Below are 24,871 nucleotides of genomic sequence, written 5' to 3' on the forward strand. Positions count from 1 at the left end.
TCAGAAACCATTTTGTTTAGCAGCACATGTAGGCTTGCTCCAATTTTCTATTTCCTTTTTTCCTATTTCACACTAGAGTCATAGAAATGCCTCCTCCAGATAACAGAAGGAGGCAGGTGTTATTGAGAATAGGTTTTTTTTGTGAAAAAAGTGGAACCATTATTAAAAATACTTTCAGATAAATGTCAGTCTTTATACTTCCTGATATTTAACACACATTTCAACTTTTTCTCCTTGCGTATCTCTGGTGTGAGCTGCTCTTTGAAATGGGGCAGTCAGATACAAACCAGAGCTGCTTCTGCTGGGATGCTGCTGCTGCTGAAGTCCCAGGCTGAGAAAGCCTCACAGGACTTTGGATCTAAGCTCATATTTTTCATCTGGCTGCAATATTATCAAGGATAAAATCCTGCTGCACTGCCTGTGGTCAGATGCTCTTTCACCTTGGCACTTGGAAGTTATTCAGAGCTTCCCACCTGATCATTGCACATTGCCTGTGCCGCTTCATTTGCAAATATACTTCCAGACTTGTGAAGTAGATACAGCTTTTTTTCCACTGGAAAAGTGGAAATCAGAGTGTTTGAAGCAGGAAGGACTGATGAGATGGGACAGCAAGAGGAGAAAGCTGATGCAGTGGCAATCGAGATTCTCTTTCCTTTTCTGTCTTGTTTGCCCATTATCAGGGCTATGCAAGTAACACTCTTTATAAACAGTGCTTCCTTTGATGTTGCAGCATTCAGATATTAATTAGGTAAGACTCATTAAATAAGGGAAGAATGTTAATGCTGCCATTTTAGTTGTGGTGATGGAAAAGTGGGGTCCACAGAGGTCTTGTGATGTAACTTGAGGGTAAAAACTGTGCCAGTGCCAGACCAGGGCTGTGAGATGGGATCGAGCAGCACTCCTGGGAAGGTGCCCAGTGCCCAACCAGCCACAGCTCCCTGTCTCAGATCTGAGAAAACACTTCCCTGCCATAACATCCTGATTAATTGACTTCTGCTTGGCCTTCCATGTGGGAGCAGTGTCCCAGAGTCCTGGTATCCCTTTTGTGAACCTTTTGAAGATCCATTCTCCATTTTCCACAGCTGTCACACTTATTTTGTGAGTAAGTAGAAAGTATATTTTGCATCTTGTTTAAATGTGCCAGATAAAATGGGGAAATGAGAAATGCAGGAGGATTAAAAAGTAAAGGTTTAACCTTGCAGACAGTGCTGAAGAGAATCTTCCAGATGTGATAAATCCATGTCTTTAGATGATTTATGTTGCAGTTAGCAGTGCACCCAGGCAGAGAAAAATTAATAGAACAGAACCTGAAAGTTTTGGAAAACAAACAGGAGATAAAAGTATTTGGAAACATAGAAACTCTTCTTCACCACAACAGTAATTTTAAATAATTTAGTCCTGGTAATCAAAAGTGTTCTGAGAAGAAAAAACAAATTCAGAGGACTCCAGACCTGGAGAAGCAGCAGGAATTTTTAGAGGTTTAAAAGGACCACTTTCCTCAAATATGCTGAATACATTTCTAGATAAATTTATAGTAAATGATGCATTTAGCTGAAATTTCTCTCAACTTCTATATAGGACATGTGGAAGAGTCAAATAAGAATAATCTCATCTGTGAGTTTCTGAATAACCTAGAAATATGCTCTTAGAGGATAAATAGAAATTTCAGAAATAGAAGTCAGAGTACAGTGCTTTCCATTTTTAAGTCAGGTGTCTGTGACACAGACACAAAATTCAGAGATCTATTCTGTCTGATTTCAGAAACACTTAGGAGCATCGTGTTGCTGCAGATAACTAACAAAGAATTCTTTGTTGTGTTGGAGACTGGGAATTTTTTCCCATTTCTCCTTGGAACTGCAACGTTATTTAGTATTTATTTTCCTGTAGTTTTCTGTTACATTTAGGAACCCCAAATTACTTAGATTTATTCCTAGCTGATTCTTTACAAGTTTTGATTTTTCAAGTTTTTAGGGAATTAAAAAAAAAAACAAAACAACAAAACAACAGTCTGGACAACGTGCAAAGAATTTTCTAGTTTACTGAGGGTTTTTTTCCTCCCCTGTAACATCCTCTTCCTTAATTTATTTATATTTTATGTTTGTCTTTCTAATTAAAGTAGATAAAAAATTAAACCAAACATTTCCCTAATGGATAGAAATAATAGACTGGCATAATTAATTTTAAGCATTTAGATATATTCTTTGCATAGAGCCTTCTCTGTGACTAGTTGTGGTCACTCCATATTGTTTGCATTGTGAAGAACACAGTTTAAAACTGTTCTAATAAAACCCCATTTCCATTTCAAGTTATTTTCATTGTCTGATATTTTTAAGGTGCTCTCCAGTGGGCCAGTTGACCTGAAATTTTAGTCCTGTTTTAAAGTTTGTATGAAAAAAGAGACACTGTCCCAGGGGCAGCAGGATGGCTAAAGTAAGATTTAATAAGAATTAACAAAGAATCACCTGTCAGAGCTTTCTTGTGCAAGCAGGAGCCTGCAGGCAGAGCACTCCATGTACAGTGGGGTTCCTCTTCCCCTCCTCTTGAACCCCAAAATTCTGTGGCTCAAACTGCCTCACTTCTCTTGTCTAGATGGAGTTTTACCTGGATTTATTCAAGAAGCTTTTCCCCAAGCCTTGTGGTATTTACAGCAATGATACTCTGGAGCCTGGAGCCATACAGAATCTGTAAAAAAAAAGGATGAGACAGCAGGTATGGCCCTGGGAATTTCCCACACTCTAAAGCACACAGGCAGGTAGGTGTAAACCCTGGAGAAAACATTTGTGGAGGCTTCTGCAAATGAATCCTACAGGCTTTGTGCCACTGCTCTTAAAACGCCTTTCCAGTGGGAATAACACTGGAACTGGTATTTTCACCCAGACTGGAAGCCACTGTTTAAAGTGTTATTGTGCATCCTTTTTCTTAGTAGCACCTCGAGCTATTTATATTTCATTGAATTTAATTGTTTTCATGCTGCGACAGATTTGCCAAATAGTTCATTACAAAAGTATTAAAAAAAAAGTTGCTGGGGTTGAGGAAGCATTGTGGAAGCTGAATTCTTCCTGGCTTGAAGAAATGCAATGTTTTTTTTTGACTATAAGGTAGAATTGCTGTATGTTTGTGCTAAAATGATCCACAGTGAAGCAGTTAATAATAGTAACATCAGAGAGATAAAAAAGTGCAGTTCACACAGTTTGGAGTTTCCACCTCTACCTGTCTGTAGGAGGATATAACACTGTGCTGGATTATAGACTTTTGTTAAGTTGTTAAAAGTCAGGAGGAATACTTTAATATGATGATTCTGTTTTTTTAGTAAAGTGAAAGAACAAAGTGTTTAAATGCCAAGATCAGGGTAAAAAACAACAGACTGGGATAACTGGATTAAACCCCAGACTACAATACTGAGACAGGTTTAATATCAACCTCTTCCTTTAACATTTCCCTTCTCCCTGCTTCTTTCTGGATGGCTTCAGGAGAGTAATTTTAAGATAACTTAGAAATGTGCCCAAGTCCTGCCTTTTTGGACTAAAACTTTTGCAGCACCAGACCTTCACCATGGGAGTCCCATTTACATCTTTGCATTGTTTTACAGATAGGGCTAAACCTGTTTTTTCATTAATTAGCTTGTAAGCTTTTGTGGCAGGGACCAACTCATTGTTATGTCTCTGTGCAATGCTGAGTCCAATGGGATCATTGCTTATTATTCATATCAGAGGCAGCTTAAGGCTTGTCAGCTGCACAGGCAAAATTGAATTTTGCTGCCCCTGGGAGGTCTGGTGTGGTCAGAAAGGTTTTTCCAGGGGATATGGCAGAGGGGACATGGAGGGCTTTCAGTGTTGGGAGTGTCAATGTGTTTGAAATGATTGTGAGATGTGTGGGGATACTGCAGAGTAAACTATGCTAGCTCCTTTCTGCAGCTGGGGAAAAAATAATTAAAAGCTTGGTTGAAAAGGTATATTCTTCTCCACGGCTCCTGAGATTTCAAAACTACAATATCAAATTTTTTTAATACTTTTTCTGCCCTACATTTCTATTTGATTACTTTGAAGAAGGAAGTGAAAGTGTTTCAGAAATATCAGGTAATATAAAAGGTAGAGTGTGACCAAATGTTTTGAACTTTGAGAGCATGTTTTCCTTTGCAGCTGATGATGTTACTGTTCACTTACAGAGGCACTACACTGGCTGCAGACTGACAGAAAAGATTAATAAATATTTTGTTTTAGTTATTGCCCCTATCATGCATAATATGGGAATATAATTGTTACTTATAACAGGAGTCCTGATCATTTCTTCTTGAAATATTACTGATACCTCAGTTGGTCAGCCTTTAAAACATGAAAAGGGTGAGACATAACCATGAGATAAATACCTTTGTGTTCTGTAGAAGTAAAGGTCTTAAAAATGTTTTATCTGCAAAACTTTTTTAGTTGAATATCTAGTGAAGATTGTTCAATTTTAATCTTATAATTGTGGGAGAATAAAAAAGATGGGCATGACTCAGAGTTGGTTGGTTGGTTACTTACGTTTCTGTCACAGTGCTTCAAAACTATTTCCATTTCTGATGCTGTCTAAAATCTGATGTTTTATCAACTTTGAAATAATTATTTAATTAATGGATAGGTTACACCATTATATTTACAACAAGTTCTGTCAAAAAATGCAACTCACCTGAAAACAAATCATGACAGAACTGAAAGGCAGAAAAAGGATTTATTCAGTAAAAGTTATTTAATTTCTTAAAACTACCACGGCCTAGAGATTTCTCTGCATACTTCTGGAGACTTCACCCAGGAAATGTTGAAATCCTTCAAATTTTCTCCATTACCTAAATATTTGAGAACTCTGATCAGTTTTCGTTTTCAAACACATCAAGAGAAAAAATGGCTCATTCAGCAATTTACAAGAAGGACTTTGTGAGTTTATTAAAGAAAAGAAGGACTTGAGAGTTGAAAAAATTTTCACAAATCTGATCTAAGTAATGTATTCAAGCTTTGAGTAACTAAACTTGGTAACTGATAAGAGTAGACTTGCACATCTTAGAGAAAACATGATGTGCCTAATAAAATGCTGTTCATCTGAGTTATGTTTTACAAAATTTTTTTTTGTCTGCCCAAAGGTGCCACCCAAGAGGGTGAGGTCTCTCTCCTCTCCTTAGTAGAAACCTCACCAGTTCTGTGCAGTCCCAGCTGTGACCTCCCTTTGTGGCATTGCTCTCCACAAACTGGGATTCCAGTTGTCATTATTTTAGTTGTCACTTCTTGTTTATTTTTATGAACATGTGTCAGCATGTCCCAAACCATGCCCTTGTGCAAAATGGTGCCAGAGATCCCCTGGTGGAGTGGTGTAGGAGAACATCTCAGCCTCCAAGGTGCTATAATTTATTTTGGGGTGCTAAGAGTTATTTAACAAAGAAAATGTTCTCCTTCTGATATAAAAAATAATTTGGAGAGGGGTGGAGAATGACAGAGAAAAGATGACCTTTTCCAAAGGCACCCACTCTCATCTTGCAAATTTGAGAATACAGTAAGTGTCAAATGATTTCTGGTTCATAAACTTGTGAGGGAGAAGCATTTTAATTTCTATTTAATACATGGGGTATGTATGTTACACAGAATATAATCAAAGAAAATTGGTAAATGTGAGCCTTTTCTGGCTGGAGCATATTAATGGGTTAGAGGGAAATATGCTGCACTTGAAATCTTGGGGAAATAGAAATTAATTTGGCTTTGAATTTCATATGGTGTCCTTGAAAGAATGTTGATCCAGTATTTTGTGCATAAATGTCTTGTGCAGTTGTAAGTGGTTTGCTTTTCTTTTTGGAAATTTCTTTTAAACTCTTGCTTGCTGCACATATTAATTATCAGTATTTAATAGATTACATGCATGAAGAATATACTATGCTTCTTTTACTCTCTCATTCCCTCTTTGTTTTTTATATAATATGGGCAGATATCCATACATAAGATATTTTTTTCACACAACTACCAATAAAAGTTCTGCATTCTTACAGGCTGGAAGATAACAATGTTAGAATCATGTTATAGAATGATAAAAAAGGGTTCACACCACATTTATTTATACACATATCAGGATACTCTTGGTATAAAAAAATAAATGAATGCATTGGAAGTAATATTTAATTTAATATGGTTCCAACTTTTCTGTTAAGAAGGTGATTCTCTTGATAGTGAGGTTTAAACTCTTATCTGTGCTCTATGGCTTTGGCTTTGCCTTCTATTTGGCAGCAAATGAGAAATTTCAGAGTAAACAGCTACAAGTAAGCAAATATTGTAGACAAACTCAGTTGCTACTGCAGTTACTTCTGTGTAAAAGCTTCTGAGATATGATTAAAGTTGAAACCTAAATGGAGATAAAACAAATAGGCCTGAGCTAAGTCCAAAAGGTAAAGCAGAAGAGGTTTATTTATTTTTAGGTAATGAGATTACAGTTTAAATTGCATTTCATCTCATTAAGGGACTGTTAACGTCTGTTACCTCTTTTTCTGACATTAAGTTACCATATACCACAGATTCCAGCTAATGACTTTTTGAGGGAGACATTTAGGACATTTCCTAGGAGAGGTTATATTCATTTTTCTACTCCCGGAAAAGATTGAAAAATTTTTTGAACATACCAGTGAGTTAATTTATCTGATTAAGGATTAATTGGGATAATACAGTCCCAGTGATTAGGTACCTTCAGTAGAAAATTTGACTTTGTATATTACAGATTTCTAGATTAAAGATCCTGATAGTCTTTGACCTGGTAGTGACCCCATGTTTGAAAGTAATTTTTTTGAGTAAGGGGTGGGACAATTCTATTTATGGCCAAGTTCTGAAACCTCCGTTTGGGCCGATTTGATTTTTGTTTCAGTTAATTTTTTTTTCTGTAAAGAAACTTCTGGTCCACCACAAAAGTGGTCAAATCCATGTGTGGAAGTGTTGTGCTGAAAGGCACCTTCTGCTCACAGGTCAAAGCTGCTTGATTTTCTAAAACCTAAGAGAAGTAAACTTTTATGTATTGAAGATCAGGAAAAATTAAACTGACCTTCTGATATTTTTTGTGGGAGTGAACCATGAAGTTTAAACACTTATTAATGCCTCTGTAAGTGCTATGACAGAATTCTGTCTCAGTAGGCCAAAGCATGAACATAATTTACTGTTCATACCAGCTGAAACATCCCTGGTTTCCTGGTGAGTGCTTCTGTACAGTGAACATATAAATAAAACCCATAACAAATGATAGGACCTGCAGTATATTCTGGGGAATCCAGGGGTGGTAGCAGGATGTCATGAAAAGGCACTCAGCTGAATTTTGCCATTATTTCTCAGATTTTGTTTTTCTAGGTAGAGGAGTTTCTATTTTTCTGGACTCAGTATCGTTTAGTTTGGATTTACTCATTGAAAATTATCACATAATAAAATGGTTATCCATTGGTGAAGCTGAGGGAAATGAGAGAATACTGAAACAGCAGCAAATTAGTTCATAACCCCACCAAATCTGTATTAAGTGTCTGTGGGTACAACACTTGCTATTTAAAAGAAACAGAACACAAATAAAAAGGGAAGTTAAAGTAAAAAAAGGTCAAGGAGGAAATCTCTGTGTGACTATTACCCCATTTATATGCATCCACTTTCAGATTTTGTAAATTCTAAACCACAAAAATGTTTCCTGCCTCATTATAGGAACTTAAGAAAGACAAACTTTTATTTCTACTTCCCATGTGTTTTATGTGATGAATTAAACAGATCAATGTTTAGCCTGGCTGGGATATATTTAGGGTTTAGAAGGAAAATCTTTCTGCATTATTTAGGATTTTTGAAAATGTTCTGGTTTTGTTTGAATTTAGTGTTGAAGGCAATGATGATGATATCTGATAATACTTTCCTTGGGGTGCTGGGTGTGTTTTCCAGGATTGTCCATGCTCTGAGATGGAGCAGACTCCATTTCACTGTGTGTGCAGCCCTGTGTAGTGAGCTGAGCAGATCTGATGTGTAATTGAAGGGAACAGCTTTGTGACTGAGAGTAATGGAGATTAATTAATGTGTTGTTATTGCTAGAGAACTGTTTGTGAGAAATTTTGCAGTTATTTTGAATACAATAGAAATATGGGAGACTGGATTATAATTGGCATGGTTTTGAAGGATGTCCCAGTTTATTTTCTCTCACTGTTGCATTTTTCCTCCCCAAATTGTTCATTTTCCAGGCCAGATGTTTCTTTCTGTATTTAATTTTAGTAAATGGTTTAAATTCTTGAGATCAAATTCTGTCAGTAATTTTTCAGTAATTTTTCCCTTATACATGCCAGGACTGCAATGGCTGGACAAACAGGATTTGTTCAAGCAAGGATTTCAACCTGGCCAAATAATGTAGCTTTAGCATATTGCCCAACAAAATCCCATTATCCTTAAATTGTTCTCTTTAGTCAGCTTTGTGTTACAAATACTACACAGTTTGAAATACTAGTGTAGTAATAATAATGTCCCAGATTAATATAAGTATTATAATTTGTCAGCGATTAGTTCAAATATTAATTTAAAATATTAAGAGAAAATCCAGTGGGGGTTTTTATTTTGAACAAGTTGCATGTAAAGGATGACTGCAGCAATAGTAGTAAAAGGCAGGAAGCTATATCATTGCTAATCAATCTAGAGAGCTCTGTCTCTTAAGATGTCAATACAAAGTTAAGTGCTAAAATAATTGTAGTGTAGGCTTTCTCATAATTACTGTTGTTCATTTGGTGTGTTGTGCAAAAAAAAAGAGAAAAGAGGAATTTGCTTTGCAGTCAGCAGCCGCAAATCTCTAAGGAGAGAGAAAAAGATAGCAGAAGGCTGATAGTCATCCATCATTCCTGACAATTTCACAGCCTAGAATAACTTGACAGAGACCCAGAACAAAATGTTGTTGAGAATTGAATGCTGCTAAGCTGAGTGAATTGACTTTCTGATGTCAAAGCAGGACCTGCTTGAAGTGGCTGATGATTTTCCTTTTCTGACTTCAGAAACACTGATACTTAAAGTGCCTTGCGGTACAAATGGGCAAATTTGGAACCTGAGGAAGAGTTTTAAAACTTTCAAGGTTCTTTTGAAGAATTTATAAGGTGATTCTGGTCAGCAAGTGTGTGGGTGAGGAGCACACCTACTGTTAAAGAGTATTTGATCATTGCAGTCCTCAGAAAGCAGGAATAAGGAGTCAGAATTTTTCCCAATTGTCCTGAAACACAAAATTTTTCAAGACCTGGCTCATTTAATCTAAATTTGTCTTTGGTGCTGTGCCAGCCCCACTTTTACAAGCCTTGGGAAGGTAGGGTTAGTTCGTCTCTGTCCAGAACATGGGGTTAAATTTGATATATTTGAATCTACATATTTATTTCTTATTTTTCAGTTTCAAAAATTATTACATTTTGTTTAGAATAGATGCAAAATTTCCTCATGATAACATTAGAATGATGTAAGATGTTACCCAATCTTTATTTAAGTATTATTGTTATATGAAGGAGATAATTTTTGCAGCTATTTATTTAGAAAAAAACCATGATATTGGAAATGTTCCTAAATTATTATAATTAGGCATTTATTTGCCAATAAATATTGCCAGTTTTATCTACCATTCAAAGATTAACCTTCTAAATTGCCTACAGCCATTAAATTGTATGAAGAACACAAACTGCAGGGTTTAAATGGAAGGAGCTCTTGTTTTGTAAAAGACACATTATATCTTAGAAGTCTAAAAGAAATAGAATGTAAATAGGATGTGTGGGCTAAGCCTGCCATCCCTGATCAATAATGTAAAAGGTTAGCAGGTTTATTTGTAAACCTAACACACAGATGTAGTCAGAATGGGGCCTTGTACAGTACAGGCAGGTATTTAAAGGTTAGGAACAAGGAATTTCATTAGTCTGGCAAATCCTCTGCTGTCATTCCCCAATCTCTTTGAATTATTTCCAAATGTATTCTCACTTTTTTTAAAATATTTTTTTTTTACTATGTTACTAACACAGAGCTTTATTGCTAATTTAACTCCACTACAAACTGGCACAAGGAGCAAAGATTTTCAAAGTGCCTTGATTCCCAGTAATGATATTATAGCAACTATCTTTATGTTAATGCAGTTATAGCCGGTATAAAAAGGTTACAGTATCAAGCCTGCTGGTCTACAACATTTTATCTATGTTTCCAGTTTGCTTTAAAAAAATAAAGCGTGATGTCTAATAGACTGAGGCATAGATCTGGTATTTTACAGCATCCACTGCATCCTGAGAGCAGCACTGAGGGACATAAACCTGAAAATTGTCAAACCACTTTTACTGCATCTTTGTGCTGAAATAAAAATCCAAACAAACAACCCTGACACTTCTTGTAGCTGAGCGTGGTCCCTTCCCTCTCCTTCTTCTCTGCTTTCCCTTTCTATCATCACAATGAAAAAAGACAACCTTAAGCTTTGCTAAGAGTTAAAGAATAATGTATTAATAGAGCGAAAAACCAGACATTCTCCCATTTGAAATGTGCCACATTTTCTGCATGTGTCCAGAGGTCTTACCTAAAATATAGATTATCCAAGAAGAGGTTTCTAGGGATAAAATAACTCTCATTGTCACATACTCCTCAAAAGTTATTTCTTCAAATAATATAAAATATGGTGCCTCTCATTTATTCTGTTCTTTTTCAAGAAATCAATGTTCAGTGGAGCTCTTACATCCTTTCTGTGACAGCTATGTTGTGACTGGGTGGTTATGTACATTTCTGTGGTGTAGGAACATGCAGGGATCTTTTTTTACAGGGACTAAATGTTTAAAAGAAAGGAGATATTTGAATTTTTATATGAATGTCAAAAAAGGAATATTTGCTGTTTTAATAATTCATTGTTTTCTTGTACTTTTTAGTTTTGGGATGTAAAACAGAAGTTTGTTTGCAGATTGCAGAGTTTCTACAAATGCTTTTCAAGTGATCTGAGGTTGTCATCTGTCTGACAAAGACATTTTGTTTGAGATATTCATCATTTTATGACGTTTGTGTTTTGTTTACACTGCTTCAGTAATTCACTTCTGGGACTAAAACTTGCTTTTGAGGTTTAGGCACACTGCAGGATGCCAAAAAAGCATCAGATTCTTTTTATTTGAAAGCTTTTGGGCCATCAAGAGATCAAAAGCTGCCAGAATCAAACCTGAGATCTGCCATTATAAATAAGGCACTGACAATTCTTATTGTGAGAGGTCGTCCCAGGGGTGAAAGAAGCAAAGAGAAATGAATTGCTGTGACTTTTTCCTTACAAAAATCTGGCTATGCAGTGGTATCTTTCTTTGGGAAACTTAGGTGTCTATCAGAAAATAGAGTTTGCCATAAACTGTTCTGGTGGTGAAATAACCATTTTAGCTCAATTAACCATCTATTAGGATTGAAATAAACCTTAAAATCCTTTTGTAGTCAGCAATACCAAATTCTGGGGACCAGAGCTGCTCTGGTTTCAAACTATAATTTACTCTGCTAACTTTATATTTATATACAGAAATTTATAAAATGCAAAGAAATCTTTCTATAAACATCAAACCAGATCTTTTCAATTTCATGCATACATAAAGCATCATAATTCTTTACTAATTCTATTCTATAACACAGGTTTCAGGAGAAGTAACTAACTAGAGTAATTCACCATGGGTTGTGTTTGTAATGAAACTCTTTCTTTTCCCAGCTATGTTTTAGCAATTGTTTTTAATAATAAACATGCTGTTAATATGGGTAAACCCTTGAAGCTGTTTAAAAGAGTTCATATATGTTTTTATCTGAATGTCTTTCCATTCTTGTTTGTTTGCTGTTGGTAAGGACATAGTCAGAACTGCTACAGTTATCACCCTGAAACTCAGCAATAAGATCATCCAAGCAAATGTCTAGTACAATGTTATTTCAAAGCGATCTATAAGAATTGTTCAATAAAGAAAATGTTCCTTATATGTATAATTCAGCTTTATCTTTATTGATTTGTTCATATTTTTAATAGGTTTTAAAATTGTCAGTGTTCTAGTAAAATATCCTATAATCTGGTTTATTGTTAGGGTAATAGAGTTACAAACTTGGACAAAATTTTAATCTATCCTGCAAGGCAGTTTGTTTTTTTTTCTTATAGGCACACTTTAAAAAGTCAATTCCTAGAGGAAAAAAAGGCTCAAAGCATGTGCTGTGAGGAACAGTATGAGGACAGGAATTTTTCTTTCCAAAAGAGGGAACCTGACTGCCACTCATTTTTGGAAGATGGGCATTTTTTACCTTGGAGAAATCTTCATGGTCGTATTTTTACGTCAGCATTTCATAGGAGCTGGCATGGTACAGACAAATAAACACTATTAGACTGCCTTTAGACACAGGGAAAGCACAAGGGCTGCCTGAAGTGAGGGCCCTGTTTGTGTGCAGACTGTGATCTGGGGCTGTGCTGTGCCAGGTCAGCAGTGCAGCGCTGTCACTGTCACCCATCTCGGGGAGCCCTTGGTGGCAAAGTCTGCACTCAGTGCTGCCACAGAGCCTGGGTGACTCAGCTCTCCCACCCTGGGGATCTCAGCAGCTGGGCTGAGGCTCTACTCTTTAGATTTCTTTGATTTATGCTGAGGAAATCCCTAATGATCCAGAACTAGGGCAGTGCTAAGCCATGTATTTCACCCTCTTGAGACACACAGCGTGCTGCTCTCGCAGCTGACATCCCAAATCTCAATCACCATTTTATTTCTCAGTCACATTTACAGCTTCAGTCTCTATTGCTGGCATATCTAAAATTCCTGTTGAATCCAGTGTCAAGCGTGTAAGGACCACAGAAAAGCATTCTCCCTTGCAATGGGAATTGTGTTTTGGTGACAGAGCACTGTTTCAGTTTTGTAGGAAACTTCTCAATATTTTTAAGGTCATATTAGCATTTTTTATTTATTGAAAGTCTTCAGCTCCTGCCACTTCATACACTTTTTTTTTTTCGTATTTTCCTGCCTCCCTACTGATAAGTGGGTTCCTTCCTCTCCCCAGGCTTGGCCACCAAAATAGTTTTTGCAGACTTCTGCCTCTGTGATGCACGGTTATAGGCTGGCTGTCAGAGCAGCGTTCATGAGGTGATGTAACTATAGATACAAGTAAAATTAGGGGAAAACTTATCATATGCATTGCAGTAAAAATAAGTGTAAACTGCATTAGTGTTCTGGAAAGCTCAGGGTTGAAATGATGCTCTGGGAAATGAGAGATGATCAGCTGTGATTACTTCGTAAGGGAACTGAGGAATGTCTTGGATCTTTGATTGCAGTTTTTTTTGCTAATAATTTTTATCTTCTGCTGTTACAATTTTTTAAAATTCTAGGAAATCTGAATGGAATTAAATTTACATATGGTTTCCAAAAAAACTCTTGAGTCTTTTCCAAAATGAAAAAATTGAACAACATAAAGTGTGAAAGATCTTTTTGCAGCATTACGGTTAATATTGAGATGTTGTATTAAAATACTGAGTTATGAGAAGCAATGTTATCAATTTTCACATTTTCCCAGAAGGGTTTTCAGCAACTTTGAATATTCCATCAACCTGGCATATTAAAGAGTGCAGAATTTACCTGTTAAAATGCACAGAGCATTCATAGTAGCCTCATAGCAGCCTGCTTTTGCTGTTGCTGTTGCTTTGCAGAAGAATAAGCAACCATTTAGAGATGATGTTTTCTCTACTGGGAGGACACTTCACTGCAGATTTCTACTCTACCTTTTGGAAGTGATCTGAAGGAAAATCAAATCTGTATCATATTGAAAGGGGCTTTGGCCATACATGATACAATTTTATAAGAAAGATGTTCAGCACTGTACCATATTTATATCTTTTTGGAGTCTTGTTTTTGATGGAAAATTACCAGAATTTGTGCTGAGACTTGCTTAGTATCTGAGCAATATTTCTTATAACTCAATATAATATAATAGTTTGAGCAAAGTACCAAATACTTCAAAGCCAATAAAGATGAGCGATCCATTTCCAAATTCCTTTTATTCATACAGCAGATTGATTTACATAAACTAACAAAACAATATTACACTTAAAGTTGATCTGTAACAGTAATAAAAATGTTGCTGCATCCCAAAGCTGCAGAAATGTCACTTCCAATCTACAGTGATCACTTACTAAGGATAAATGGTGCCTATGGGATTTTTGGCAAACCCAGCATTTTTCTCCCATAATTCTAGGCTGTCTTAAATCCTGAATCAGAAATCCACCCATATTCAGCAAGAAAGTGTGAATGTTTGCTTAACTTTAAGCCTCTAGGAACACTTCAAGTGGGGCTAAATATTTATGTGTTAGAGAGCTTTTCTGAACACAGACTTTTTTTTTTAATCTACATTTTAAGCTCAGGCAGGGCAAAATGAAGTTTTACCTCTGTCATTTGAGAGCAAAATGACTGACTGTACTGCAGTTATACTGCTCACCCCAGTAATGAGAATTTGCCACTGCTGAGCTTTTTTCCCCTTTCCAGTGCCAGGGAGGAATGCCAGAGGGGAATGACACCTGAGTTACACAAACACTGCACAGGGCACCTTGCTTTAAGACACTTAACTTTCCTATTGAAATCCTCCCTGCTCCTTTGTTTAGCTGTTCTGTTCATGACACTGCCAAAACATGTTTATTCCTCATGCTGTGAATCACCTTTGCAAACAGACAGAGATCAGCATTTGAATCTAACATTCAGCATTTCAGCTTCAGAATGGGATTTTCAAAGCTTTGAGTACAATTCATATATCCCCTCACTATTAGGGCTGGTTAAGGCAGTTCTGAGGTCTTATTCTAAATGTCAAATAGGTACACAAAAAATAGGAGGAATTAACATCAGATTTCTTTCTACTTACCCTTGGGTTTTCTTTTGAAGCACAGAACTTTGAATAGTCTGTTAGTACACGAGTTAGGCTCCTGGAGTAGACTTCTATACAGTGAAAACTGAAAATACAAGAAATAGTGCTGAAGAACTGTAGAAATCATGAGCATTTTTTTCCCAAATCAATACTGCAAGCTCCTGGTTGTCAATGCTAAGATTCCAATGTACACTAACACATCGATTACATTTTCTTATAGAAATCGGTGAATTGTGTGAATGTTGCAGTATTGCAAAAGTATTCAGCTAGAAAGAGCAGAAAAAAAACCCCAAAAAACACCCAACAATATTTTAACCCTGCTACATAGAAATAGAAGGGATTATTAATTTTGCAAAGGAAAACTAGAGGGTATGTGCTATAACAATATCCCTTATTTTCATGAAATTGATAGCATATAGTTAGTATTTTTCCTCCAAAAAAAAAAAAAAAAAAAAAAAAAAAAGGTTTTTTATCAGCTCTGCATCTACTCCAGTAAGGATCCAATTCAAATTGTGTCTAAATATAAAGGAGCTGTATAATATGGGAAACCTTTATTCTATTACTATTCAGAGCCATGCATGGAAGAACATAGAAGGTTCAAAGGTTTCATTGTAATAGCTACAAAAATGCTTGAATTAAAGAAAATAAAGGGAAAACCAGGGACCTCCATGAATAACCTGGACACAAAGCCCATCTGTGCTTAGTTACTGGAGAAGTAAATAGAGAGGGTTTACGTTTGCAAGGCTATGATCCCAGTAACATGACCAAGAGCACTGGCACTAATAACCAGGGGCTGTACACATCAAAATGTCATTGTTTTGTAACCCATCAGAGAACACTGAGGCAAATACATCAGTGCTGGTTTCTGAGCTCTCCCATATATCCTGCCTTGCTTTCTATGTGTTATCCTCTCCTCCTTTTCCCCCACAGAATTTTCCCACAAGCTCCAGACAAACATTAGCTTTTAACTGTGAAAAATGCCAGCTGCAAAAATACAAACAATTGCTGGAAAAGCTTCATCCAAATCTCTCCCTTAACAGGGCTTTCTTTATCTTCCTCACAAGGACCTACACTTGAAAAGGCTTTTTCATTCTCATCTTCCAGCCTGGGTATCAGATGGATTTCTACCTTTCTGTTTGCATGCTATTTAAATCGTGATTATTACCTTCTGTGTGTTTAGGGGTTGAACAAAATGATGATCCATACAAACATCAGTGCCATTCTGTCACTGTTAGTGCCACTGTCACCTGCTGCCTTGCAGTATTTTGGGTGAGAGTGTTCAGCACTCCACCTGCATGCTTTAAGCTCTGCATCACTTTGGTGTCCGTCACCAGGGTCTCATTTGTTGGTGAGTGCATCCCTTGGTGCTAAGGGAGGCTTGGGTTCTGGATCATGGGCTGGTTTGCACTTCAGGAGGGGCCCAGCAAGGCATTCTGTGCAGGGTGTGTGGAATGCTCCCACATTAACTTAGTGCCACTTCATGCTCTGCTCTTCACACACTTTATGCCAGTGCTCATAAACATGGGCTTTTGGTTCTCACCATAGCTCCTATATGTGGTGGCTTTTCCTGGCCCTTTCCCTTTTCCAAGCTGATCTCATTGTTTTAAAGCCTCCTGTGGGCTCTGCTCCATGAAGGGGATTTGGACTAGAAAACATTTCATTGATAGCATTATCTTTTTGTACCATTTAGGAGATGTTATTATTATAACTATTTGAAATCCTACAAAACCTTGTAGCATTTCTTCTCACTGGCTAAATAATTTCTATTAGGAAAAGGAAAATGTAAGTCTTTTCAGCTGCTTCCTCTTGAGGGATGTAAGATATCCGCAAATTTTGCTAACACGTTCCAGAACAGCCAGCTGTTACTATCCACCTGCAGCCATAATATTGATTGAAAAGAATATAGAACCTAAACATGGATAGCTTCTGTAATTATGCAGAATGAGTTTAATACATGATGCTACTTCAAATGTCATCTGGCAGTGGCTGCAATGTGGCATGGAATCTATTAGGAAATAATTTAGCTGGTTGAGAATGTCTCAGAGAAAGACTGTGCACTGTTTTCTTTTATTACTGATTCCTGAAAATATTCGTGGTTATGGAAAAAGGCAATGACAAGACCAACAGGGCTCAGTTATCAAATAAAAAGTTGCTTACACATTTCTGTAGATCTCCAATTTCTCAGCAATGGCTCTTTTGCCAAAGTCTGCATATATATTAAGAGGTAGGAAATAATAAAAGTATACAGTTTTATTCCCCCCAGGCTGATTAAATAAAGATGCCTTTGTTATTTTTGCAAAAATTTTGACCTTTTTCTACAAAGAATGGGAAAAAATGGCAAGAAGGTTTCAGCTTCAAACCTATTTTAAATAACTCTGTAGCCTGGTTATATGCCCTGTCAGGACTTGTGCTCTTTTCTTTTTGATGAATCAACACAATCCAATATATGTCTTGCGACACATTTGCAATTCTATTGGAGATTTTGGCCCAAGGGAGCAAGGAACAGGAGTCAGTCTAATTACACAACTGCTGGCTTTCCAAATGGACATTTCTGAGTTTTCAATTGAAAGTGTCAGATTATTGATGTTCAGATGAAAAGTTAAAACAGAAAGCTGACTTATGATTGCAAGAGAACAATATTGTTACTCTGTTCGTTGAAAAAGTTGCTGTTTTTCCAAAAAAAGTTGAGTTGGGATAACTTGGAGTGACTCTTGTTCTCATGATTTTCAAGTCCAACAGGTCACACAGAGAACCCAGGTTAGTGGTCAGTCCACAGCATGGCATTAAACAGAAAGTAGCAATTCCTCTGTAAATCCTTTTGGAAGTTTTCTGCTGGAAAAGGGTCTTCTCCAGTTTCCCCCTGCCATGGAACTTAGTGAGGTAAAAGTGAGATTCCAAATGGGGAAGGAACACTGACTTGCACAGATCTTACCCCTCCTGAGGGTCTATGCCTAAGTATATTAGTTTGAGGGCAAAGAAAGACCTGCCAGAAAGGACAGATAACCAGGAAAATGCTTAGTCTAGTGATTATTTTTAGAAGTATTTTTTGCCATTGGCACAGTTAAACCCCATTACCTGAAAACCACTCATACAGCTTGAGGGTGCTGGGCTAGCAGCAAACCCAAGAATATCTCACACACACAGACAAATACCACAATAAATGCTAAACTATTTTAAAAGTTAGCAAAGCATTATATCAGAGGTCCTGCTGTATTAAAATCCTTGGGGTCTCATTTTAATGTTGCTCTTTGCAACATCCCAGACTTCAGCATTCCTTGCTTTGAAGTAACTAAGTGAAGATCCCTACCAAGGGAAAAACACCAATAATTCACAATCTGTGATACATTTGCTGCCTCACTTCCCTAAAATTTTGTTGTGTTGTAAAGACTCGACAGTTTTCAGTTAACAAGACACAGGTGCAGCTGATGAGAGAGGTTGGTGGAGCTCTCAGTGGTCCCCAGCATCCTCCCCCCTCTGAAAGTGAGAATTTATGTTCCTCTCCTGAGCATCAGCAGGTTTTGAATGCTGCTTAGCTGAAGAGAAAAAGGCTAAATGCTGTCAATATTAAAAACTTTTCCATTTGAAAGGACAAATGTTCCTACAAAGGGAAAAGAAAAGCATGGGTTATTTTAAAATGTTAGCAGTAATGAGTGATTTAAATTTGAAAAGGTCAGAAAAACACTATTTGTACATTCTCATTGGGGATTTTGCACAGACCTGACTGTTATATTACTTGTTTTCTTCAGCATTGAAAACAGTTGCAGGTGACACTTTTTTCTTTCCATTTGGAAGTCCCTCCAGTGTAGTTTATTTTTGTACAGCTTTGTATAAGGTGCTTTGTCAGAAAAGATCCTAAAGACCTTCTGACTCAAATACCAAAATGCAGCACTTTTTTTGGTGAGCAGGCAGCAATCCCGTGTTGCCACTTTCTCACATTCACAAATGGTGTCTCAAAATCTCACAGGTCATAGGGTTGGTTCATTTTACTTTGTTTGTGGGGTTTTTTTTTAAATTTTATTTTTCTCCTTCTGGAGTAGATCTACCCTTTAAAGGGATGAAAATTTAACGTCTTTCCCTTTTTTTTTTTTTTTTTTTTTTTTAAAGGGGGAAGGGAGGAAGGAAAGGAGAGCCAAGATTCTTGCCAAGGCAAGAACCCAACTCAAAAACAGGTGCAGGTTTCAGAAATACCCCAAACGCTGTAATATCTAAAGAATCTATAGGAGAGGAAAGCAAGATATCAAGCATCATAAGCAAGGCAGAGCCCCATGGTTTCCACAACTTTTGGATCTTTAATGTTCATTCAAAGCACAAAAGTTCAGACTGAATTTCAGCTGAAAGGTCTCAGTAGTAATACTTAGTGCCCAGTTCTTTTATTTTGGCTGATTAAATGAAGAAATTGTTTATGACTGCCTTCAAACAATTGGTCCCCAAGTGCTTTGATAGCTCATACTGGTAGCATTCAGCATTGTCCACTGAATTAAAATTATTATGCTATTAGTATTAAATATATTATATAATTTTAAATATTTAATATATGTATGTTGCGTCAATATTAAGAAGGCCTGACACCTCCTACTGCAAACCCTATTTTCAGTTAGTTAAAACTTATACTTGTAATGATTTGACACAAAATTTTCCCTGCCAGGTGTCTGCCTCAGGCAGAATTTTGTGGCGTTCAGTGGTGTGTTTGTTTTTATTTTTTTCCCTTTTAATGTCAGCCAGAGCTGCAGAGTTATTTCTGTGAGCAGCCGACCAGGGAAAACCATGCAAAATAAACCTGGGAGCCTTTTTGAAGGGACCTGAGTGTGTCCTTGTCCTGGGGGAAGGCACTTAACCTTTGTCAAAGGTGTGACTTTCTTTTGGAAACCTGCTTCAGTTGGAAAACCTGCTGGGAGCTGGGTGAGCCCCGTGCTCCCTCCAGCCTGTTGGAATGTGATGCTCAGTACAACCATCCACTCTCAGTGCCTTCAGCTCCAAACCAAAACCACCCTGCTGTGTGCTTGCCCCCCAGATACAGCAGCTCCTTCCAGCTCCAGTCAGGAAAACTGCTGGCAATAAGAAAAAATATGACATATTTCAGTCATCTTTCCTCCTTTTGTTCATGGTTCATCTTTACCTTGCTTGTGTTAAACACACTGAGCATCCCTTAATACCTGTTTGTGCTTTGAATTCCTGAAGTCTGCAAAGGACTACAAGGAAAACTAGACATAAATTTTAGATTAAATTTTAGGGCTAAAGGAAGTACCAAGCTTTTCCTTTGTTTTCTATGTGCAAGATACCTTGAAATTCAAACTGGCTGCCCATGTTATGGAAAGAGGTTCTCCTTCTTCTCTCAGTGGGCAGAACTTGCCTGCCTTGTCTCCTGTTCTCCAACATCTGTTTTGGATTTGGCAGTCCAAGCACAGAGCCAGGACTGCAGCAGTTTTCTTTCCTCATGCTGTGAGGCCACAACACATCCTGGAGCATCCCCAAGAGCATGGTTGGACTCAGTGCTGTCCTGAGAGGCTTTTCTGCACCACACCTCTTCCACCTACCCAGAAACTGCAGATCAGTTTGTCAAAATAATGCAACAGATTTAAGATTTTATCCTAAATCCTAAATGAAAGCACAGAATTATAATCTCTGGTACAGCATCAGTTTCAAGATTGCTTTTTTAGTGGTATTCATACACTCCCAAATACCCAACAAGTATCTTTATTGTAAAAATTTCCACCATTTTTTCTCTGTATTGATGCTCTGGAGACCAGAACAATTTCTAGGGAATTTTCCGTACATTTAATCTAGTTTTATTTTCTTAACTTGACATTTCTTAAATTCTTGAATACTCATTTTGGAGTATCTCAATTATATTGTTTATAAGATGACAAACTTGTACATCTCTATAACTCATATAATCATTCAGAACAGCGATAATTTTCTTGAAAAAAAAATGTTTTAATGTGCACAGTTTGCTTCTAGTCCTTTACACTGCGTAACGGGTGTGTTAAAGGATATAAGTATAGATAGAAATTAGACTAAAAATTAGATTTGTTCAGCAAAACTTTGATTGCTGTATCACAGCCTTTTATGATAGCATTCAGTTCAAAGCTGTTTGCATACCTTATTGAGCAAGCTGCATATTTTTCCAGCGTGTGTATCCAGTGTGTATCCTGTAGTCATTACATTTTCACACACTTCACTGCCTGAGCTGCATGGACTATTTTAACTAGCACCAGGAATACTTGACGGAGTTCAGCTGCTCATTTGAGTGCTTCGGTTTGTGTGCTTTATTACTCCAGTGCTGTGTGTTGATAAAGTTCTGCTCTGTGCTGTTAAATTCTTGGTTCTGCCAACCTCGCTCGGTGCCATGCTGGGGGAATTGCACACGTTGCTAACTGCGCGCTCCGCGGCGAGCAGGACTGCTCCAAACGCTATAATCTGCACTGTTTTGTTAAATGAGCTGCATATTTTTGTTTTTATATACATTGCTTACCCAGTTGTGTACATTTGCCCAACTCATTATACAAAATAAGCTTGATTGGAATAAGAACATTCTCTACCAGCTGTCTGCTCTGAGTCAGTATGTAACAAAATTAGCAACTTTCCCTTTCCAACAGTGACATGATTGCATCCAAAGTTTAAGGCAATTGGTTTGGAGATCTTGTTTGTTTCATTCACTCCATGCAAACATCAAGATTAACAAACCAATTTGTTGCAACTTAATTTGTTTTCAAAAATATGAAGAGAGTTAAGTAACAGAGGAAAATCTGAGCATTCTAATAGAGGGAAATGTTTCCATTAGAGCATAAAGCATGTAGAGACCTAAATACCATTCTCCAGATTGAAGCCATCCATGGTAAATGTAAGAAGATGGAAAACTGGAGACCTCCCAAGGTGGATGTGTCATCAGATAAACAATATCTAAATACTTAAAATTACAAACATAACATTCTGTAAATTATGTGCATTCTTTCATCCAGAGTTATAAAAATAAGTTCATTTCATGACCATTAGAAAATCTCAAAATACATGAAAGCTCTTCTGCAGGGATATGTAGTTTCCTCACTACCTTTGGTGCAAAATTGAATTACCACCTTCAAGAAAGGTGATTTTCTCAACTTGCTAGTTTTTCATGTCAGTTCTAGTCAAACCTACAGGTTATTTTTAGATTTTGCTTTTACTGATTTGCAGAATTTGCAACATGGAAGTATGTGCTCCCATTCAGAAAATCTTCAGCACTACCTTACCTCACCTCAGAAAAACTTGATTAATTTTTCTTGAGTACAGAGTTACTTAGGGCTGTGCAGTTTGCCTGGCTTTCTCCCTGCCCCATATGAAAGGATAAATGTGCCTGGTTCCTGTTTGTGTCCCACTGCTGATTCCTTTCATTTTAATCTTATCACTCCCTGTTGCCTGAGCAGACTGCCTGGAAGGTCCAGATTTGTTTTTGCAAAGTTTTACATATGAAAGGTTAATTGAGCTTATTGTTTTAGTCAAAAATTGTTTGATTTTAAACAGTGATCCGTTAGTTCTTAGGCTTCTCATGGATCATTATGAAGGGTGCCAACATTACAATAGTTTGTTCTAAATGAAAAGTGTGAATATAATTTTTAGAGGTTTGTGTTCACTTCTACCTTTAAAAAACAAATGTAAAGAGAGACATAGAAATTGAATGTACCAGTATATTGTGGACTGTTGTATAAAAACTAATTTAGACCTCATATTTTATTTTGTTGGAGTACATCAATGCTGGATATCAAAAAAGTACAGCAAATGAGGGACACTGCATTTACCATCTGAAAAGTCAGTGTACTCCATGAGATGAGCTAGATCCAATTTAGACTTTCTTAGCAGAGACAGAATAAGTAATTTTGTATGAAATGACTTGAAGCAGACAGATGGTAAAGAAAAAGGTTTTGTCTCTGTTTTCTCTTGTCTTCCCCCTGCATTAATTTGCTTTTAGTATCAGTCCATTACCCTTAAAGATCTAAATTTTGCTCTTCCCTTGACCTGTTAAATATCACCCACAGTTTTCCCAAAGTTTAGTTTAAACTAAGATTGCATTTGGGCTCTTTTCTCCTTATCTATCATATTAAAACAACTGATGACTATGTGCAATTTCTGTTTAGGTATCCTATACACTTTTTGCAAAGGAAAAATTTTCCTTTTGCTGGAGGAAAGGAAGAGAAATATTCCTATCTTTGGGGAAAAAAATCAGAAAACTTTTTGGTTTTTGGTTTTTTTTTCTGCTGCTGTGTGAAAGCTAAGAAGGGTGGGGTATCAAATGCACCCTTGGTCAGTTTGCAGATGACACCAACTTGGATGGGAGTTGATCTGCTGGAAGGCAGGAGGGCTCTGCATATGGATGTGGACAGGATGGGTTGATGAGCCAAGGCAAACTGTGTGAGGTTCAACAAGGCCAAGTGCCAGGTCCAGCCTTTGGGCACTACAACCCCTGCAGTGCTGTGGGCTGGGTGACCCTACAGCTACCTGGAAGGAGGCTGTAACAGGGTGGGGTCAGTCTCTTCTGCTAGACAACAGGCAATAGGACAAGAAGTTTTACCAGAGGGGGTTTTAGATTGTGATTTAGGAAAAAATTCTTCACTGAAAGGGTTGTTAGGGATTGGAACTGTCTGCTCAGGGAAGTGCTTGCCTTCTCCAGAGGGGTGCAGATGTGGTGCTCAGGGACATGGTTTAGCTGTGGACTTGGAAGTGCTGGATTAACGGTTGGACTTGATCTTGGAAGTCTTTTCCAGCTTCATCAATTCTATGTTTCTATCCTATGATTCTATGAAGCAGTTGGAAGGTTTTCACAAGGAATGCTACCTCATTTCCCAGCTTTCCATCCACCTCTGTAATGTTAACTGCAGCACACTGGACTTGCTCTGCTCGCTTCTTTTTTGTCTGGCTAGGATTCCTACTGAAAAATCAGCATGCTAAATTAAAAACATATATTTCATATATAATGCAGTGTAAAATCATTTGGACATTTAAAATACTTGGAACAGACACGATATCCATTATCTGAGGTCTGTGGGGAATAACAATAATTCATAAGGTACACATCTATTTCGTGTATTATCTGTGTGTATTTTTATGCATCTGCTGTAGACAGCACATAGAAACTCTTTTAGAATTTATACTTCATCTCTCTTCCTTTTTTCCCCTCCAGAGAGTAATTTTCAATGTTGTCAACTTCAGCAAAACAAAAAGCCTCTACAGAGATGGGATGGCTCCAATGGTGAAATCCACAAGCCGACCCAAATGGTGAGTTATTCTCTCAAAGAATTATTGAGATAAACGTGTTTTCCTTGGCACTTGTACCAAAGACCCCATGGTTGAGGAGCACTTTTACCTGAGAGTATGAGAACCTTGATGCGGCAGTGTTCTGAGATTCTTTTTGGAGCAGCTGGACAACGAGAATTCTGGAGGCCCCTTGTTTCAAGTGGCATGACTGAGGAGATGTCCATTGAGCAAACTGAGCAGCCAGGGCTTGGGGAAAATTGTTTTTCAGTGACTGTCCAGCTCTTAGGACAGTCATTGTACCATTTTTGGCCTGCATTAATCTCCAAAAAAAAAAAAAAAAAAAAAAAAAAACCCTGCAAATTTTATGGGAGATGGGTTGGCCTGGTTCTGAAAAGCTGCTTGGAATTGTTCTGCCTGTGTTGGGATGGCTGGATTTGGTGGAGGAATGTGAGCTCTGCCACATGAGTTGAGCTCAGGTGGATGAGCAGAGCCTGGTCTAAGACAGAGGGAGGCCAAACAACCTCATCCTCAGCTACATAAAACGTACAAAATGGGAAGTCGTGCATATTAAACATGTGAATACCCATATAGATTGTACATTTTCTCAAAGCAAATGTAATGAAACATCTACTGTGAATAATAATATGTAAATCTAGTGAGTCTGAATGCATGCAAGACTCCCAAGAATTATATGATTTGCCTTTGCCAGGAGACTTGTTTGAATATGGATAGTGAGGTTAGGCCAGAGGTGTACAGTAAGTTATTCTTGTCAGCCTTCACAGCTGCTACTTTTTATTGGT

At 37.3% G+C, this 24,871-nt stretch overlaps 1 protein-coding gene across 1 annotated transcript in view; it reads left to right on the forward strand.

The window, feature by feature from the left end:
* The window catches only part of LOC116999979 (BEN domain-containing protein 5-like), a 555,607-nt gene that overhangs the window by 191,302 nt on the left and 339,434 nt on the right, over nt 1-24,871 (forward strand). Inside the window, 1 exon segment of the mRNA XM_033067182.2 lies at nt 23,998-24,092. Within this exon segment, the coding sequence (XP_032923073.1) occupies nt 23,998-24,092 (95 nt within the window).

Source organism: Catharus ustulatus, chromosome 9, assembly GCF_009819885.2.
Source record: "Catharus ustulatus isolate bCatUst1 chromosome 9, bCatUst1.pri.v2, whole genome shotgun sequence".
Classification (NCBI taxonomy): domain Eukaryota; kingdom Metazoa; phylum Chordata; class Aves; order Passeriformes; family Turdidae; genus Catharus; species Catharus ustulatus.